Source organism: Trachemys scripta, chromosome 1 (assembly GCF_013100865.1).
Source record: "Trachemys scripta elegans isolate TJP31775 chromosome 1, CAS_Tse_1.0, whole genome shotgun sequence".
Lineage (NCBI taxonomy): Eukaryota > Metazoa > Chordata > Testudines > Emydidae > Trachemys > Trachemys scripta.
Genome location: NC_048298.1, coordinates 301,523,303 through 301,544,566, shown reverse-complemented (window position 1 = coordinate 301,544,566; position 21,264 = coordinate 301,523,303). Strand labels below are relative to the sequence as shown.

The window sequence follows — 21,264 nt, the reverse complement described above, 5'->3', positions numbered from 1 at the left end:
CTCTGTCCACCAGGTTTCTGTGAGGATATTGATATAATAGGCATCCTTTATCACGAGGCACTCTAGTTCACCCATCTTATTATTTAGACTTCTAGCATTTATATACAAGCACTTTAAAAAATTGTCAGTTTATTTGTCTGCCCTTTTCTGATGTGTCCGATTCTTTATGTGAATGTTTCTCATCCTCTTCCATCCTCTCCTCCTGACTAAAACCTAGAGAATCTCTACCAATAGACTCTCCCCTAAGAGAAGTCTCTGTCTGATCCACGTGCTCCTCTGCAGCAGTTGGCTTTCCCCCCCATCTCTTAGTTTAAAAACTGCTCTACAACCTTTTTAATGTTTAGCGCCAGCAGTCTGGTTCCACTTTGGTTTAGGTGGAAGCCCATCTCTCCTGGATAGGCTCCCCCCATCCCAAAAGTTTCCCCAGTTCCTAATGAATCTAAACCCCTCCCCTCTACACCATCGTCTCATCCATGCATTGAGACTCAAGCTCTGCCTGCCTGCCTACCTGGCCCTGCGCATGGAACTGGGAGCATTTCTGAGAATGCCACCATAGCGGTCCTGGATTTCAGCCTCTTTCCTAGCAGCCTAAATTTGGCCCCCAGGACATCTCCCTACCCTTCCCTATGTCATTGGTATCTACATGTACCACGACCACTGGCTCCTCCCCAGCACTACACATAAGTCTGTCTAGATGCCTCAAGAGATCCGCAACCTTCGCACCAGGCAGGCAAGTCACCATATGGTTCTCCCGGTCATCACAAACCCAGCTATCTATGTTTCTAATGATTGACTCTCCCATTACTAACACCTGCCTTTTCCTAGTGACTGGAGTTCCCTCCCCTGTAGAGGTAACCTCAGTGCGACCCCAACACCATCTGGAAAGAGGGTGGTTTCCCTCTGCTTCCGTTGACTACTCTACTTCCCTGGGTCTTTCATCCTCCTCAGCAGCGCAGGGGCTGTCTGACCAGAGGTGGGACAATTCTACAGTGTCCCAGAAAGCCTCATCAACATACTTCTCTGCCTCCCTTAGCTCCTCCAGTTCCGCCACCCTGGCTTCCAAAGCCCGTACGTGGTTTCTGAGGGCCAGGAGCTCCTTGCACCAAATGCACACATACGCCACCTGCCCAAAGGGCAGGTAATCATACATGCTGCACTCAGCGCAATAAACTGGGTAGCCCCCACTCTGCTGCTGGGCTTCTGCCTGCATTCTCTCCTACAGCTACCTAGTTAATGAAAGGGTGTTGTTTAAATCAAGAAGTTTTGAATATAGTTTAGTTTACAGGTTTTAAAGAAGGGCAAGTGAACCTTGTCCCCTTCCCACTCCCCTTCCAAACTCCTTTGCAAAACTCCCTGTTAGCAGCCATGGTTGCTTGCTCACTGCTTTATAAAGCCCTGGCCTTCTTGATAGCCCCGCCCACTGACTAAGGCTCAGCCAATTAACAGAGGTTTCTAGCTTTCAAACCTTACTTTGAAGCTCACAGATTCCAACTGCCAGCCAAAGCACACAGTCCTACAAACAAAAGCTCAGCACACAGCAAGTAACCCCCAAACAAACACAAACACACACTACAGACAGCAACTTACCCCAAGGGTCCTGTATTTGCTGTTCCTTCACCTGGAGAACTCCCTTGCAAAACTCCCTGTTAGCAGCCCTAGTCGCAAAGCTGTGAGCAAACCACTCAGCTGTGAGCAAATCTGGGGCACTATCTCCACAGAGATGTCTAAATTGTTGTGCCTAATGGTAAGAGATGTCTTTTCCAGGAAGCTTTGACCCATGTATTCAGTTAATTAACCAAGCAAAATTCAGAACTTGTTTATTATGTGAATTTAGCAATAAAATACATTTGATATAAAAAGATAAGAAATGTAAGACGTAGGGGTGAGTTGTTCACATCCAAAGATGTTTTTAGTAAAGTTCATATAAAAGTAATCTTAATATTCCAGTTTTCTTAAATATTTATGCACAAAAAGCATATTTATAAATGTACAGTGTGCACACACACTCCTCTAGAGATGCACTATCCCTGAATAATTATTTTGGCTGGATTGAAAGGGGGAAACATTTCGTGGATCACCCATAGGTGTGGATCAAGATAAATTCTGCTCCACCAGAAAGAGACCAAGCAAATGGGTCATAGTTAGAATTAATGGTCCCCTGAGTTAGGATGGATGCCAGCTGAAGGCATTCTTCAATAGCCTACTGCACACAGCTCACTCTAGGGCTCTGTACATGGCTGCTTTTCCTCAAATTGAGGGAAGGGGATTTTCTCCCGCTCCCAACCTTTAATAGGGTAAGCTTTATCGAAGGCCTTTTTTACATTAATATTGCATACAAAGATGAAGAGGGATAGTGCATCTTTACAGCTTTTAAAACTAAGACCATCTGTTTCTCTTCTTAGTCAATATACGTAGTGTCTGATGCAACTTACTAACAAATACTTTTGCTGCTGTACACCAATACTGTTAAGTAAATTTGAAAGTCAACTGTGCATGTATAGAAGAGTCACCATAGCCTCCCAAAGGATTATATGGTGAGTTACATGTTAGGAACCCTTGCAAGGCATCTAATAAACATTTGTTCAATTTAGCAATATGCAGAGCTTATTGGCCATCCCGGTATATTGTTAGTTATGGGAATCAGTCAGCAATCAGTACAATATGTCAGACGATCCAGTAGGTAGTGTAGACAAAACTCATCTTAAATATCTCTAGTTAAAATAATTTCCAGTGCACATTCTTGGGGAGACAAAGTGCAACCTTCAAGAAGATTTGCTTGAACTAGTGCCCCATCAAGCTTGATAAAGCTTCTATTTAATCTGTAATTTTCATTATTTCAGTCCCAGATTTTTCATTTCTATGTATCCTTGACAACTGCATTTTGTGGTGTGTGTAGAAATTCCTGGGTCCAGGGAGGCCTTCAGATCTCTTATGGTCTAAGAATGAATTAAAACTAAGTCCTGATCTACCAGAATGCCATGCTCATCAAGGCATTAATCCTCCCTCAAACTTCTATAAACTGAGGCCGTACATCCTGAACTCCAGGAAGTGGAACCTTTCTCCCACTCCCAGTCCCACACAGGTAGACTTGTTTTCTCCCACTTGCTTTCCCCTCACTACTGCATTGGGACCTCTCAGTCCATGAGGCCCAGATTCCAATGAGCCTTGCACCCAGTTTCTTGCCCACTGTTGACTCCCTCAGCATTAAAGGTACTGTACTGCCCTGATCTTTTTGCCTGAGGAGAGTGGAACTGTATTCTTGTTTTCAGATCTCAAAGCTGTTCCTGAATCTGAATTGAGAACGGATTATGTTAAGTGGCAGGAGGTCACCCTTGCTGTGGGGCAGGGCATGCTGCTTCCATGGGACTCCCATCCTTTGAAAGGGACCAGAAACTGAAGTGGGGTCTTCTACATGAACATTAGGGAACCAGTCATCTAAGGTACAGAGCTCCTGTCGCTCCCATTAACTGTTAGGAGAGCTACAGAGATTCAGTACTTGAGAAAGCTAGACCCTTAGCACTGGTGCCCTACTTCATTTTAAATGCACACATCACACTTTGTGCCGTCTGTAGAAAAGCAGGTCATCTGAGTTTAAGTCAATGCCTGGTTGGGGGCGGGCGGGCGGAGAGAAAGCTTTTAAGATCACATAAACAGCAGCTGTTTCAGGTGGAAGCTTTTGAACTGACAGTGTTTAGGAAAAGCTGGTTCAGGTTAAAATACGCATCTGAATCTTTGCACAGAACTTCTTAAACAGGTGGGGGGGAATAAAACCCCAATGAATTGTAATCAGGAGGAGGAGAACGGCACACTCTCATTTTTTCCAGCACTATGTTACCATAAGGAAATCTCCAACTAGCTTCACTGAGGTGGCCACAGCTGGAACTGCAGAAACTCGGCCTGGTCATTCCAGAAAGAACGGACTCCTTGCTCCTGCTGGCAGCTTTCAGACTGTAAAACAGAGCAGTGTCACTTTCAGTGCATAGGGGGAAAAGTATCTAAGATTATTTTTAGTGAATTGAATGAGACAGCATGGAAGGAAACAGCCCCATTCATTGGTGATGGCAAGCAAGGTGTTGTACGGACTGACTGGGATTGTGTACACAAGGGAACTTGTGCCTCCCAAGCACATCATCAAAATACATGGGCCCAGCTCTGCATTTAGCCCACCACGTAGTCATGGGATAACATTTGATCACTCTTAACTTGGGCTGCATTTGATGTGATATCGTTCATAAGAGTGATAAGACACTGAGCCTATCACCTGATCCCTCCAATCCCCAGGAAGGTGATGGTTGCCTTATTTTGTGTCCTTACCCTCCAGTAGCCTTATTTTAAATGGTCAGGGCTCAAAAGGGTTATTTCAAGAATTAAAAGAATAAGTTTCTAAGTAGTCACGCACATCCCCCTCCCAGTTACCACGCTAGATTCCCAAGGAAGAAACCCCCCAGGCATTGGTTAGAGTTTTTAGGAAGCTTTTAAATTTGTATTTAGGCAATAAGATCTTTGAAAGAAAAATGAAGCACCAAAACCTCTATATGTAGCACAAGACATTTCTTATTTGGGGAGCTGAGGGGCAACAGTTCCTGTTAGATTCTACAAATTCTTACATTTTGAGTCATAGGACATATACTTTCTAAGGAACATGTTCCCCAGGTGTTATGGAACCCCTACTGCCTGATGCCCCTAAACTTCTAAAGGAAGTTCTTTTTCTGGCTTTTACACCTTTAAGGGTTATATTTTCAAGTATTTTCTCCCTACAACCATAAGGATTCTTTACTTAAAAAAAAAGAAAAAAAAAGAAAAAAAGAAAGCAAATATTCCAACATATCTGTATGATCTAGGAAATTAGGAAAAGCATCAAATATTACAAGACTTACCATAAAACCATAAGCCTTAGTAATTTCTAAGTTATCATACATTTCTGAGTTACATTAAACTCCTCAGCTGAAATAGCCCCTAAGGGCTGGAACAAACCCCTGCTAAGACTAAGCTCTCCCAACTAATTATCTTTACTAGACACAATAAAGCCCTAAGTATTTTTACCAGGGGAAAGAATAGCTACAAAATTCTGTCTGTTGGTGCTCAGACACCATTTTGAGTCAGGTGAAGAGGGCTAATTGGCCAGAACCTGTTAGGGGATGGAGCTAAGGAACTATAAATCTTCCTTCAGAGATGAGGCATTCACTCCATTCAGGGAGATTAGTCTAGAGAGGAAGTGTGTTCCTATCCTGAGTAGTTGGGGGTTATGCTGAGTTTTTGCCTAGGGAAGGGCTTGTTTTGGTTCTGAGGGATATGCTAGTTTGGGAGGTTAATCCAATAAAGGTCTCTGTTTTAGCTCTGAGGAGTTTATTCCAATTTAGGAGTTTAATATGGCTTAAAGTTTATTTTAGCTTAGAAACTTACTTTAGGTGAGCTGCTTTCTCTGGCTTAGAATTTTAGCTTGCTCTAGTCTTGAGAGCTAGAGAATTCCAGTTAAAAGGTTGTAGTTAGAAGGTTTCCAATCTCTTAGGGAGGCCTTTATAAAGGCATACTTATTTCTTCTGAAGCTGGTAGTGGAGTCTTGTGATCTAAATGACCATGTATCCTTGGAAGTCTTAAATCAAAAGAATTTATTTTTCTATATCTCTAGTGGACTCTATTTTTTTCTTTCTGTTACAGCACTTATGAGTCCAAGACATTCAGCACACATCTGACCAGTACAGTAGGACACTATAGTTTCTCCTTTTGACCTGAGTGGTTAGCCAATATTTGAGGCCTTGCAGAGTTGTAGCTATTAGGAGGAGAAATTGATGATGGAATCAAATATTCCTTTGATGCAATCCTATTTATTTACAAAGACTGTACACAAAGTCCTATTTCCTGAAGGCAGTAGGAAACAGCAAGCAAGGAAAGTACCTGCTATTTATCTCTGAGTCTGCCCCCTCCATCTCCATGGAGCTCTGGCTCTCTGCTTCTTCTCAGGGCCATGCTTTTGACCAGGGGTGAGCAACCTTTCAGAAGTGGTGTGCCGAGTCTTCATTTAGTCACTCCAATTTATGGTTTGGTGTGCCAGTAATATATTTTAACCCTTTTAGAAGGTCTCTTTCTATAAGTCTATAATATATAACTAAACTATTGTTGTATGTAAAGTAAATAAGGTTTCAAAATGTTTAAGAAGCTTCATTTAAAATTAAATTAAAATGCAGAGCCCCCTGGACTGGTGGCCAGGACCTGGGCAGTGTGAATGCCACTGAAAATCAGTTCGCGTGCCGCAGGTTGCCTACCCCTGCTTTTGCCCATTTCTCTAGCTTCTTGCTGTCTGCTAGCTTTTCCCCCATTTTTTGCCTCTCAAGCCCACCCTGCAACCAATTCCCTAGCTCCTGTGTTTACCACCAGTCCTAGGGAAACCCCTCAGATCACATGGCTTGCCCTGCTCAGGCTTCACCATGTGGCCCAGTGCCTTGGGCAGTAACTTCCTATTGTTTCCAGCTATCACTACATAAAGCAGTGTTTAATTGTTTCTTCCATTTAGCCTGAAGGAAAGGGGGTTTAGCACATCCAGCAGCTTTAATCAGGTCTGTGATTGTTTATATATTGAAGACCCGCTTGATGGCAGCTACAAACATCTTCCAGCATAACACTGTTACAAATTGCTTTTATCATACAGTTTTGACCACCTCACCTGTTCTCTGCTAACTAATCTAGCTCCCTTTAGGACTTATTCTCACATTCTCCTAACAGCCACCATTTCTAAAAAGTCAATTTGCCACCAAGACATTCCCTTCTCTTCCACAACTGTAACTTTTTTGCAAAATGATACTGTCCTGAAGAACAATACGCAGCCTTGCACCAATCATAGTCTTAGAAACAAGAGCTTTATGCCATTAAAGAAGGGAGATTTCTAAGCTTCACAGAGACAAGTAGCACTTGCTGCTGCCCTGGATATCACAAGATATCAGATTTTAAAAATGGCATGTTTGTTTAAAGAAAAGCTATTTTAGGTCATTTTTAGAGCCATTTTGTTCTATGAGCCCTGCACAGTCCATATGTATTGTTATACATGGCTTTTCAATTGAAAGGGTACAAGAAATCGTCTCAAAATGAGTGCTTTAAATTTTTTTTAAAAAATCTGTAACACACGTCCATGGGCAGAACATATGAGGGATTGGTTCAGTTATCAAGATTTTATGGCCACTTTATTAGGATGACCTGCATAGCCCTTGGCTTTAGCATTCATAAGTGATTCTTCCATTTCTAATTCTTGCCAATAGAACCTTTCCACTACATCATCAGTATTCTCTGTGTGTATGTACACACACACACACACACACACACACACACACATTCAGCGAAAGTAATATAGCTAATCACTGAAATTTTCCTATAAACAAATCATTTTAGATCTTGATCAAGAACTTTATCATCTGCAGTTGCTCAGATCCCCCATACCATATGCCACAGGCTTCAGTGTGACTAGTTGAGCACAATCAAGATGTCATGATGGCTGTAACTTATTGCCAGCACAAGATGAATGATCATTCAGGTCAGGGCAGCCTCCATACTGTGAGCTGGCCTTAACCTGGGAATTGAAACTGGTCTGAGACTTTCAGTCTCATAACGGCCCTGGAACTGAGGAACCACCGACCATAACTGAGAAAATAAACATTCCTCGTCTAGAGCTAGGTCATGTTAGTACAGTACATTTAATAGACAGCCCTTGTTCTCCTCTCAGGCAGCTGTCAGGAATTAGGCAGAGGAAGGTGGCCAATATATTAAAATGCTTAAAAGCAGGAAGAGAAATGAGGCCCTCACATCCATCTATTGTAAAGTTGCCACTTGAGCATCCTGAGCCTATGGCTCTTAAATGGGTTATGCTTAAGCTGATTCATGTAAGAGAAGGGCAAAAACAAGCATTGTTAGATGAATATCTGCTGGGTGCATTTGGTGTCTCCTGAGAACTTCCAGGACCAACAGCAAGTCATTCTCAGCAAAAGGCCTTGATCTTTGGAATTTGTTTCCTGCAGCCATCAGTCTGGGATTAGTGACCTGGGTCACTTGGTCCATCAAATGTAGAACTAGTACATGAGGCCAGTGCAAATGCATCTAGGTGACTTTTGTAATTTACTGTCAGGTTCCTGGATGATCTGGTCCTGGGTACCGAATAAATAAACCAGTCACACAACATGATCACCAACAAAATTATTTACAGAGTGTCAGACTGTTCTGTCAAGTGCGATTCAGCACAAAAACATGCAAGACCCTCTTTGATATTATTTTGTGTGTGCGTGTGTAAAGGACAAGAAAGAGGCATGAAACACAGACCCAAAAAGCGTTTGCTTTTGTTTGCTCTCTGTCCAAGTAAAGCGTTTCAGTTCTTCTGAAGCCAGCACCATCCCACTGTCTGCCTGATAATCCTGAAAAAGATTAAAAGCCTATTAGGCATTTAATGAAAAAAAGTTAATTTTTAAAAGAATCACATTCTTATTGGGTCAAATTTTCAAAACCAACTTAGGAGTTGATTTTCCATGAGATCTGGGCTTCTGAGTGCCTATGTTACTTTTGAAAATGGGTACCCATTGTGTGGCAATAATGAACACATGAAATGAACACGGCTGCAACGTTTTAAACAAAAACACCTATGAAGTGTCCAGCTCTGTTTCCAGCAATCCAACTCACTGTGTTTGGTCAGCTATCCGTGCGGCCAGCCCATGGGACAGCAGCAGCGGGGATGGGGGAATTGATATGGCAAACCTGAGCGTGGAGCTGAACCTCAGTCCATCCCCTAAACGTTTCAAAGGTTTGGTTTAATTCATATACGTTCCCGTCATTCACCCTGCTCCTGTCTCTCATCTACCTCTCTACAACTCCACAAGGCCTAATAATTTAGGGAGCGGGGAGGCAAATGTTGCCTCATAGAGGGACATATTGCCAGCTTACCAGGCTTCTAGTTAGCTTGCCTAAAATGGAGTAGAATTCAGTTGCTTTCTTCTTTACTGATACAGAAGTGCAACCACAAAACTAGAAATCTCACTCTGCATGGTCAGGCTGCTCAGATGAAGATGGAACACAGGACACCAGATTCTCTAGTCTGTTGACTACACCTTCATATCAAAGGAGAAGGTGGTTGCAGGCCATGTTATGGAACTCGGTGGTCCATTCTGCTCTTCATTTTCTTTCTTCAGATCTTCGCCTATTATAATATTGTTTATAAACAACCTAACTTCTAAGAGCAGACAATGCTGCACTGCACAGACACATGGACAAACTAAATGCCCCTTTTACAAAAAATTAAATATAAATATATGAATAAAGAACATACTGTTCATTGTACTTGGAGTATCACTTACATCAAATACAAAGGTATCCTTGGGCGAAAGCTCTTCAAAGGTATTTACCCTCTGGGGTGGCTTCATTTTGAAGGTGTTTATGTATCTATTCAACAAACAAGCAGAAGACAGATATCATCAAGAGGGTGTTTTTTTTAGGAAACCTCAGCGGCTATGCAATAAAATGAGTTGTGAATAAATAGGGACTGTTCTTTCATTTTAATATTTTAAAATGTATTTACTTGTTTGATGGCTAAATGGTTTACATACGAAACCCATTGTATGTAAACACTCATTAACTTGTGATTCAGTGGCCATGAGGGAAGGCTTCCCCTTTTCCCTCTTCACCAGGTCTTTTATCATCTCTCCCCTCCCCACAATCTACCAGTAGATACCTCTCTGCGTGACTGTGTCCATATATCACTCCCTTAGCTTTGAAGATTTCATTACTGAGCTCAGAAGCTCTAGCAGCCTCTGCTGGCCCTCATCCACAACTGATAATGTGGGGGTTATCTACCTCAGAATGCACTGCACGCTCCAGAGCAGGTAGACTTTCAAATCAGTGGCAGATGGTGATGGGAAGGAATGTAGTGGGGGCACCTATTGGAGGGTTATACAGAGGTAGTGCAAGATTCATGGAGAGGCAGGGAAGGACCAGATGCCATTTCAGAATGCATGGAGGAAGAGACTAATTAAGGGTGATCTTATTTAAAAAAAGTAAAGTTTTGAGTCAGATCATGGAGATGGCAGAAAGTTCAGGGTGATTTTTAATTGTTTTCTCATCCTAATCCAAATCATGCCTGAGGAGAAGTTTCCTCTACATAGTTAATATAAAAAAAAAACTCTTGGTATTTTTTCTCTTACCCAGCATTTTCAGTGTTTTCACAGTTTGATTTTGGAACTGAAATATCTTCACTCAAATTAGAGTTGACTGAGGTGGGACTTGAGTATGCAAATCTGCTATCTGCTGTAAATATAGTATTCAAAGGGATATAGTCTTTGCCATCCTAAAAACACAAAAATATATTTAATTACAATAAAGACAGTCCAGGATATAGCTAGTGTATATACAGTAACATATTGATGCCATTTAGTTCAGTACCTGTTGCACATTTGCTTGAAGCAGATCCCCTAACCTTTCCACCAGTTCAGAAAATCTTGGTCGTTCATTGGGGTTCCCATGCCAACAGTCCAACATGATTTGATACCTGGGAAAATAAAAACAAAATGAGCACATTTTGTGGTAACGCACGATACGTTCCTCACCGGGGCATATCAAACAGCTCCAGGATTTTTATGGTAGTGTCATGTCACTAGATTTAATTATTGTTCCTCATAATGCATTAATTTGGGAAAAGCCAGAAGGATTTCTGCATTTTAACAAGAAAGATGTCCGGCATTACCAGGGACTGTTATTGAAAAGAAAAGAGCCAATCTTCAGAAAAAGACTCCTCCTTGGGGGCAATCAGAGGATAATTTAACCAACAGCTCCTAACAGATATTTTTTTTATTCCTAGTACAGCTTTAAACCATGGTATGGAGCATTTATTATCTGGTAATGGAAGGCACCGTAAGATGACTCATATGAATGTCTCACTTCCTTGTATTGGTCAAGTCTAGTTTTCCTTCCTGCAATAAAATATTTGAAACAACAAAAAAGTTCTTAAGTGTCAGTAGGATAATAAAATTAGCCAGTAGGTTACACTTCCAGAGAGGATTAAGTCTGGTGTGTATCCTTTTACTCGGCCTTCTGCCGTTTTTTGTAACTGTTGCTATTTAGAGTCCTGTTGATGATCTCAGTACGTGGGATGTGGACAAGGCACCATAAAAACCTTCATTCTATTTCCTTTTGCATAGGGAGACACGATGCATCCGATGTCTGTGCTTTCCCCAAATGACAGACGTGCAGAATGAAAGTGCATTCTGATTTCTGTGATTCATCCAGAACTGACATGATAAAAAAAAAAAAAATTCTCACAGGCCTAGTATGTTGTGACTTCTTGTATTATTCATTCATCAGATACAAGTGCAGAGCATTTGTTTAAAGATTACATAGGCCAAGTGCTCTGATAGGACTCTATTGTCTAAATGTCAATTACTGTATCTATTGAAAGCATTTCTCATCTTTATCTGAGATGAAATCAGGGCTCTGAAAGGCTCAGGTGATTAGTAACAGTGTATGGAGCCTTTCATCTCTAGGTCATCTACCCAGCGAGGCAGAGACCAAAAGTTGCTATCATTTGATGACCAATTTGGTGACCTATGTAAAATGAGTCATCACTTTTAGTCCAATTCCTAATGGATTGTTGTCTGCACAGTTGAAAACCGCAGAAAGGCCAAGGACTAAAAAAGCCTGGAGACCCTTTCGCCTTCCCTTACTGTTAGAAGTGGTCTCCAGAAAAGCTGGGGGGATGCTTGAACTGTTACTGCCCAAATTAATAAAATGATAATACTTGGCACTTGTATGGTGCTTCTCAAGCAGATATGTTAATCATTATCGAACTTGGATGGATATAAAGTGGAAATCCACGGATTTGCATGGCTCTGCATATAGGAAAAGTAAACTCACATTTCTGATGTTGCATATTCTGGGGCCCGCATCCTTGTGCCTTCTTTTAATCTGCTGCAGAAGTCTTCATCTATTTGCACCCCTGGATAAGGAGAAGCACCTAAAGGTAACAGTGTATGAATCAGTACTTGGACCGAGGTAGGTAGAGTAAGTGTCTATACATGTATAGTTCTAGTGTTATACCACTGAACACATAGTCAAGGGGCCTGATCTTGTAAGACACCAAGTGCCTTCAACTCCCATGGATGCCAACCCAAGTTACAGGCATTTAGGCCCAGATCCTCTAAGGCAGGGCTGGCTCTAGGTACCAGCAAACCAAGCACGTGCTTGGGGAGGCACAACTCTAGAGGCGGCATGGCAGCATTCCCGGGACGGCACTTTGCTCTGGGAGGGATTTATTTATTTATTTATTTTGCTTGGGGCAGCAAAAAAACTAGAGCTGGCCCTGCTCGAAGGTATTTTAGAATCTTCGCTTCCATTGAAATCAATGTCCCAAGCTGTTGGCAGCAATGGAAGTGAGGAGGCTAAATATCTTTGAAGCTCTGGGTCTGGGTCTTTGAGGCTCTTGCAGGATCAGATCCATGAGTGTTAGCAGCACTTGGCTGGATTTAAAGGAAACAAGAGCAATTCAGTTTTAAAATAGATACTTAATAAAAGGAAATGTGATTTATCTTCGCTTTATACCTAAGAACTGTTAGATTCCTCAATATATACAAATACTGCCCTAAATTCTAATAGACACAGTCTCACCAACTCCAAATGTTCACACAGCATAAGTCAGCCTAAAAAATCATGACATTGGTTTATCAATCATGATTACAAAAAAAAAAAAATACAGCAACATTTGGGTTCTTTGCCTTTTGGTTTCTGAGAGCATTTAGGGTGCACTCGGGCCATTCAAACTTTTCTCCACAACCAAAAAGACTTTGGAACTTACTTTTAAAAAAATGAAAGCTGAGGTTCTCAAATAATTACTTGAGTCCAGGAGCTGGGGCTTTGAGAGAAACACCAAACATTGCCATAAAAACACCAGAGTCGGCAGCACTGCCAACAACGTGTATTCAAACTAGTCAATGATTGGATGAGGGACTGCCTGGGACTGTTTCCTCTACTGTTGTGTCAGTCTCTGTGTTGGACCCAATTAAGATTCTTCTCTTCTGAATGCCGTTGTTTCCCTTTCAGTATTGATTTTGTAGCCTACAGTTTTCACTTAAAAAAACATTGCCTCACATCGGGGTTTTATTTCAGATTTGGCGCTCTAGTTCGTTCCACGGCATCCGTTTCAATGTTCATTCATCCGCGCCTGCCAGTGTAAGTAGGAAGCAGCTGTGAACAGTGAAGTGCTGGCATTGTGTTGCTGAAGGGTAATTGTGGCTGGTAGATTTTTCAAAGAGTGGAAATAGACGGTGTCATTTTAAGCACATCTCAACACAGTGAAATTAAAGAGGTTCTGTTTATTGGGGCATTTTTGGTTTTGACTAGGTTTTTATTTGCTCTCAAAGGAAAAGTCAAAACCAATTCGGGGATTCTAAATCATTTGGAGCCAAATCCTAGACTCAGTGAAGTCAATTACACATTCCTAATCACTTCAGCAGGATCATGGTTATGTCCTACAGGAATATTACGTGCATAGCAAAGGACCAGCGCTGCAGAGTTCACTTGCATGCATAGTCTCAGACTTCAGCGTAACCATTCTCTTGGAGAAAAGGCTACAAGACTGGGCCCTAAGAGTTACACTGAGGGTCAAATCCTGCTTGCCTTATTTGCACAGACCCAGGGGTATTTACATATTAAAATGAAATGTTCAAACATTGACTTTACTTTCCTGTCAAGCCCTCAGTCTAGAATTCTGTGTTTCCCTTTCAAACAAAGCACCTGAAACTAATCAGGCTGTGTTCGCCTCAGTGGATCAACTGTCATCTTATAGGGCATGTCTTCGCAGTGAGTGACAGAGAGTCTCAGAGCCCAGCTCACCAGACTTGACTTTGCAGGGCTTGGGTTACTGCGCTACAAATAGCTGGGGAGACATTTCGGGTTGGTCTGGAACTCAGGATCTGAAGTCTCAGGAGTGGGAGTGGGCTTCAGAGACTGAGCTCCAGATCAAGCCACAACATCTACAGAGCCATTTTTAGTGGAGTTCGGTGAGCCCAAGTCTGTAGACCCAGGTTCTAAGACTCGCTGTCATACATTCCATAGACGTACCTATAGGGGAATTCTGAGCCATGGTCTTGGAGGGTAAATAAAGGAGAAACTGTTCAAATATTTCGGTTATCTAGTTGTAATTTGTAACCTGGCACCAAGATTCAATTATTTATTGGAGGTCTTACAAAGTATGTATCTTCACATTTCAGTTAGAATCATAGAACCAGAGGGTTAGAAGGGACCACAAGGGTCATCTAATCTAACCCCCTGCTAAGATACTGGATCTGTTGTATCTAAACCATTCAGGACAGATAGCTATCCAGCCTCCTTTTGAAAACCTCCAATGAAGGAGCTTCCACAACCTCTCTAGGCACGTCTGTTCTACTGTCCTACTGTTCTTACAGTTAGGAAGTTTTTCCTGAGATTTAATTTAAATCTGCTAAGCTGTAGCTTGAATCCATTGTCTCTTGTCCTGCTCTCTGTGGCAAGAGAGAATATTTTTTTCTCCATCTTTTTTTATGGCAGCCTTTTAAGTATTTGAAGACCTCTATAATGTCCCCCCTTATCTCCTCTTTTTCCAAATTAACATATCCTTCAGCCTTTGCTCATATGACTTGCATTCCATCCCTTTGATCATTTTTGTCACTCACCTCTGGATCCCTTCCAGTTTCTCTACATTCTTTCTGTACATTGGTGACCAAAATTGGACACAGTACTCTAGCTGAGGCCTAACTAGTGCCGAGCAGAGTGATACTATCACCTCCCATGACTTGCATGCTATGACTCTGTTAATGCAACCCAAAATTGCATTTACTTTTTTTGAAACAGCATCGCATTGGAGACTCATGTTGAGATTGTGATCCACCACAACTCCCAGATCCTTCTCAGCAGTGCTGCTGCCCTCCAGTTATCCCTGTATTTGTGCATTTGGTTTTTTTTCCCTAAGAGTAGCACCTTACCTTTGTTTTTTGTTGAATTTCATTTTGTTGTCTATAGCTCAGTTCTCCAATTTATCAAAATCCCTCTGAATTTTAGCTGTATCCTCAAAGTGTTTGCAACCCCGCTAGCTTTGTCTCATCTGCAAATTTGACTGTATGCGCTCTATTCCTACATTCAGGTCATTAATACAGATGTTAAATAACACTGGACCCAGAACAGAACCCTGTGGAACCCCACTTGAGAACTCCTTCCAATCTGACATGTCCATTAACAGTTATTCTGTTTGTGGTTGTTTAACCAATTATGAATCCACCTAATGGTAGTTCTACTGAGCCCACACTTCTCCAACCTGCTTATGAGAATGTAATGTGGAACCAGGGCCACCGAGAGCAGGTTCGGGCCCCGGTGAAAAATTTTTTTCGGGCCCCACAGCAAGGGCAGACCAGCTTAACAGGACCGACGAGAGGGGGGAAGCCGGGCCCCCTTCCAGACCGCTGGGCCCCGGTAATTTGTACCGGCTTCCCCCCCCCTCTCGTCGGCCCTGTGTGGGACTATGTCAAAAGCCTTGCTGAAGTCCAGGTATGTCATGTCCACCGCATTCCCTTTATCCACCAAACTAGTTACCTCGTCAAAGAAGGAAATCAAGCTGGTTTGGCATGATTTGGTCTTTGTAAATCCATGCTGGCTGCTAGTGATCACTCCTTCATCCTCCAGGTATTTGCAAATTGAATGTTTTATACATTGCTCTAGTAGCATCTCTGGTATTTGCAAATTGAATGTTTTATACATTGCTCTAGTAGCATCTCAGGCTGACTGGTCTATACTTCCCCAGCTCCTCCATTTCCCCCTTTTTAAAGATGGGCACTATGTTCACCCTTCTCCAGTCATCCATGAGTTTGCAAATATTATTGCCAGTGGCTCTGAGATTTCTTCAGTTAATTTCTTCACTTGGGGTGAATAGCATCAGGCCCTGCTGAATTGTATTCATTCGAATTGGTCAGAAGATCTGTGACATGTTCTTTACTTATTCTGATCTGCATCCCTTCCCCTTCATTGTCTATGATAACTTCACTAGCCATCCAGTCACATGTTATTTTTGTGTGAAGACTGAAGCAAAGTCGGCATTGAGCAGCTCCATCTTCTTATCACCTTCCGTTACCAGTTCACCTTCTCTATTGAGGAGCAGACCCACACCATCCCTGATCTTTCTTTATGGTCTGACATTTGTAGAGCCCCTTCATGTTGTCTCTAACATTCCTTGCCAGTTGCAATTCATTCCTTGCCTGGGCTGTCCTGATTCTGTTCCTACATGCTCGTGCTATTCCCATGTATGCTTCCTTAGTGACATGCCCCTCCTTCCATTTCCTGTATGTGTCCCTTTTGGGTTTTAGATAGCTAAAATCCTCCTTGTGCAGCTACATTGGCTGCCTGTGGCTGTTCATTGGTCTCATGTGATTCTCCATGAAATTGAACATACAGCTACACACACAACATAGATCACATGTACCTAGGATCAAAGGACTGAGCCAAGGCCAGTTGAAGTCAGCGGGCATTTTTCCACTGATTTAAATGGGCTATGGATTAGACCCTAACTGTTAATTCTCTAATTTCCCTAATATACATTTAAACCTACCCAAGGAAAATATTTCCCACAGCAATACCCCATAAGACCACACATCACTTTTCGTATTGTAGATCTTATCAAATATGGATTCTGGAGCCATCCACTTAAGGGGAAGTCGTGCCTGTAACAAAATGGACAAGCCAGATAATTACTTTTAGTGGATACAAAATTCAACCAGAGATGATAAAAAATATATAACCATGTGAATAGTTAACACCGGAGCAGGATTTTATTGTATTGTTTTACAGACACCAAGAATACAATGAGCACACCAAGAATACAATGGGCACTCAATCAACTAGAACATTTTATTCTCTCTTTTGCCAGGTAATTTGTTTTTCTATTTAAAATAAAATGAATTTTCCATCTACTCTATGTGGTGTAAAAAAATTTAAACTTAGGCTAGGTCTATACTACCCGCCTGAATCGGCGGGTAGAAATCGACCTCTCGGGGATCGATTTATCGCGTCCCATCGGGACGCGACAATCAATCCCCGAATCGGCGCTCTTACTCCACCAGCGGAGGTGGTAGTAAGCGCCGCCGACAGAAAGCCGCAGAAGTCGATTTTGCCGCTGTCCTCACAACGGGGTAAGTCGGCTGCGATACGTCGAATTCAGCTACGCTATTCACGTAGCTGAATTTGTGTATCTTAAATCGACTCCCCCCTGTAGTGTAGATGTACCCTGAGAAGCCTATTACCTTTTAATAGGGAGACATTTTCAGTTATTCAAACAATCATTCTTGGTGCCTATTTAGTACTCTAAGTCTTTAAAGCAATTTACAAACATTAACTCCTGGAAGGTAGGTAAGATAAGTCTTGATTCTGCCAAGAGAACCACGTGGGTGGATCCCAGAAGCCACACCAAGCTCCATTCACTTCAATATGCGCAGGCACAGTTTGCCTGCACAGTTTTCACTGTATGATCAGGGCCATATTGGGTATGTCTACACTGCAGCTGGGAACAAGCCTCCCAGCCCAGGTAGAGAGAGACATGCTAGCTCAGCCTGATTTTACAGGTGGGAGGCCAAACTTACTCCTGGCGCAACTCCATCAACTTCAGTGCAGTTATGCTAAATCTAGCCCAATGTCACTAAGAGCGGAATTTGTCCCTGTGCATGTACACTGAGGGACACGGACCCCTTTTGGCATAAATGATTGCTTTCAAGAAAGCAGCTCACTTTGACTGGCTTACTTGGTCAGGCTAGCCAAGAAACAAATGCCAACATGTAAACTATTAAAAGACCAGAGCTGTGAAATGGTCAGCATTTCCGAGCATTGTTTTTAAGGATGCAAATGGTCACTGTATATACAACACATCTGGATTGCTCATCTTCACATAAAATCTACGATAGCTTTCAGACCCTTTTAAGTGCAGGGAATGTAAACATTTACAGACTATTTTAATGAACACTTTAAAATGATATGTTATGAACAACTGGACAAACAGACCGAATGTTGACTTACGTCTCCCTTTCTCACATAATCAGGATTCTTATAAATATCTCTTGCAAGGCCAAAATCACAGATCTTCACTACATTGTTCCCAGATAAAAGGATATTTCTGGCTGCCAGATCACGATGAATACACTATAATAAAACAGTTGAACAATCAAACTGCATTTCCTTAATCCTACCCACAAATTTCCTGAATCTTTCCGTTTCCTTTTTTAAAAATTATTATTATTCGAAAGATCATATTAATATTTTCTTAAGGAAGTTGACAAAAGTTTATATGAAGTTACGTAAACAATGGGCAGTTCTTCACAAACAAACATTTTTCCAGACCAAAAAGTCATGAGTCTTTAATTTGTTACATATTACCAAGGTAGGCATTAAACAGTTTTGTGCTCTGTTAATATATCTTGAAAAAAAAATTCTCTGAATGAATCAGCTTCATCCACAATCTTCCACCTTAATCCTGTGTTTATAGTATGAAGACTTGAATAAACACATGCTTATATTTAGAACATCAAGAGGGAAGCCACCCTTCCTTTGGGAGTTCTGCCAAGGAAAGGTGTCAGTAAAATATAGACATAGTTTCACCTCTCCTGAGTCTGATTCTGCTGGAGAGGAATATCCAAAAGGGTAACACTGACCTTTCTGGATGACAAGAACTCCATGCCTCTAGCCACCTGAAAACTGTAAGAAATCAGATCTTCCATAGTGAGGGGCCATTTGTAAAAGTCATCAGAATCTGGAAGCAATTTAACACATACTAAGTTAATAAGGTGTTTTTCCTAACTGCCGCTGGTACCAGTAAGTTCACTCTTAGTAGAGTGGTGCTTGGACATCAACCCACTGCCACCACCAACAAAAATAGTATTTGCTTTATACTCTGTTACTCCAGTATTTTTCCTAAAGATAAAGAGAGTCAAGAAGAAACAGTCACACATTTTCCTGTCAGATTAAGTAACCCAGTAAATAATCTTTTTTTAAAAAACTTCTAGCTTCTGGACATGATGCTGTGAGCATCTCCCATGGATGTTTATTACAGTGATAAATGAGGAAAAATTTTCAGAGATGCAGAGTACATTGTAAAAATATTACAGACTGTGTAGGAACAGGAAGGAATTAATACCTACCCTCCTCTTCCTCCTCCACATCACTCAGACTTTTATCTTCCTGAAATCCGGAGCTTGCTAAGCTCTCGCTGCTGGTGACACTAGCCAGCCTTTGTTTTTTGCCTTCCACCAGCTCAATATCTTTTTTCTCTTTCATCTGTTCTACTTGCAATGACGCATCCTTTAAACAAACAGAGGGAGTAAGAGATACTGTGTCAAAGTTGCAGGAGCTGGATGAATGAAATCAGTTCAGCCAATGAAATAGTCTCATCTGTGATCTGTTACTAAAATCTTCCTCTTCCCTCTATGGGTGTGATGCTCACATAGGCAAGCACGGTCTCAAGAATGGCTGGTATTGGACTACTCAGTAACTAAGTGCCCACCAACGCAAATAAGGTTGGCACTATTGGGCCCCATGGTTGTGACAAAGAAAGAACCCACTAAACTGAGTGAAACCAGCAGATTCCACTGCAGGGTATGGTGTGGAGGCACAAGGGATCCACAATCTTTTATTCTTGATGTTCGTATTCTCCATGCATTTAAAAAAAATAGTTTTAAACCTTTGAAAACTTTCCTAGCCTCATCTCTTGCATGTTCCTGTCAGCACTGATATCAGGGGGTCACGCTGCTTTTCCTATGCTTCTGTTCCATAAACCAAAGCTCTAAACCCACCCATCGCTCAGCGTGAATGATCTTGCTTGCAGAGAGGGAGGACACCCATTGAAATACAAAGCATCTGCTTCTTTACCTTGTTGGGGAAGAAAAAATTCCTTTTGCTTTTCAGGTAGTTTGATAAGTTTCCATATTTGCAGTATTCAACAATCACCATCAGAGGCCCTGAGCAGAAGTCAAGAACATTTTCAGTGGCGTAAAATAAGATATAAGAAATGAGTTCTGAGGAACAGCGAAATCTCTCCTGCACCCAACTAGCCCCAGTTCCCAGCATAACAATTAGCAATACTTTTTAATGTAGAGGAATCCATGCCTGAAAGACTCTGGACACCTTCACAAAATAATAACGGTGCTGAAAATTAGGGATGGGCCAACACAAAACCCTGAATTTGGGTTCTCATTAAAATTTTGCAGCCCCAGCACATCTCTACTAAAACAAAATAGGGTGATGTATCCAGAAGGAATGATTTCTTACCTACTGGCCACTTACACTACGCCTACACTGCAATTAGACATCTGTGGCTGGCCCAAGCCAGCTGACTCGGGCTTGTGAGGCTCGGGCTAAGGGGTTGTTTAGCTGCAATGTAGACGTTTCATGCTGCAGCCTGAGCTCTGGGACCCTCCTACTTTGCAGGGTCCTAGAACCCGGGCTCCAGCCCGAGCCCAAACGTCTACCCCACAATTAAACAGCCCCTTAACCCAGGTCAGCTGGCATGGGCCAGCCATGAGTTTTTAATTGCAGTGTAGATATACCCTCTGTATCAATATATCTCAAGAATGAAAATTCAGAGTCAGTGGCCATTTCTGAAAATCCCCTGCCTCTTGTCCTTCCTATACGATACTTAATCTAGTCAGCATTTCTAGTCCTGCTGATCTCAATTGCTGGGCTTAGGGCAACAAGTGGTCCCTTATTTAGGATGCTCCTATATTCAAGCCTTTAAATACTAAGACCAAAAGGAACGTGTAAAAAAGCAGTTATTTGAATAAATCTGACTCCTTGTTTTAGCTGAGGGTGGACAGAGCTCATCCATGTGAAACTGACAGAACAAGCCAACCGCTGGCCCCTGGGACGACATTACAAAACCGACACAGTCAAAAGACTATTATCCAGAGAATATCTCAATCCACGTTTAGCACAGTACAAATTCTTTTACCACCATTTTTTGTGCAAGCTCCTAGCAGGTTCACAATATTAAGATGATGCCCAATGTGTATCAGGATTTTCAGCTCAGTCATCAGCGCTTTGTATTCACTTGCTGTGGCTCCTTCTGCGAACACAAGATAATGCCAGTGTATAAAGATAGTTTCTTTTGGGGATCTATGCCACCACCTACCGATTGTCCAGGTTTTACACATGAAATAATTGTCATCCCTGGATACACTTCCATGTATTTGTGTTCTCTTTTCTACTCCTCCCTGCCTAGCGGCCTTTTAATTGCAGTGAGACACA

At 41.9% G+C, this 21,264-nt stretch overlaps 1 protein-coding gene across 1 annotated transcript in view; it reads right to left on the bottom strand.

The window, feature by feature from the left end:
• Nucleotides 1–1,800: 1,800 nt before the first annotated feature.
• Nucleotides 1,801–21,264, bottom strand: part of FLT1 (fms related receptor tyrosine kinase 1) — a 145,557-nt gene continuing 126,093 nt past the window's right edge. The window contains exons 19-30 of the mRNA XM_034758694.1: nucleotides 20,969–21,082; nucleotides 19,891–19,979; nucleotides 19,164–19,323; nucleotides 18,678–18,775; nucleotides 18,046–18,168; nucleotides 16,589–16,700; nucleotides 11,875–11,974; nucleotides 10,408–10,513; nucleotides 10,170–10,312; nucleotides 9,327–9,411; nucleotides 8,302–8,393; nucleotides 1,801–3,948 (exon numbers count right to left, since the gene is read on the bottom strand). Of these exons, the coding sequence (XP_034614585.1) occupies nucleotides 3,747–3,948; nucleotides 8,302–8,393; nucleotides 9,327–9,411; nucleotides 10,170–10,312; nucleotides 10,408–10,513; nucleotides 11,875–11,974; nucleotides 16,589–16,700; nucleotides 18,046–18,168; nucleotides 18,678–18,775; nucleotides 19,164–19,323; nucleotides 19,891–19,979; nucleotides 20,969–21,082 (1,424 nt within the window). The 3' untranslated portion in view covers nucleotides 1,801–3,746. The remainder of the gene's footprint in view (nucleotides 3,949–8,301; nucleotides 8,394–9,326; nucleotides 9,412–10,169; nucleotides 10,313–10,407; nucleotides 10,514–11,874; nucleotides 11,975–16,588; nucleotides 16,701–18,045; nucleotides 18,169–18,677; nucleotides 18,776–19,163; nucleotides 19,324–19,890; nucleotides 19,980–20,968; nucleotides 21,083–21,264) is intronic.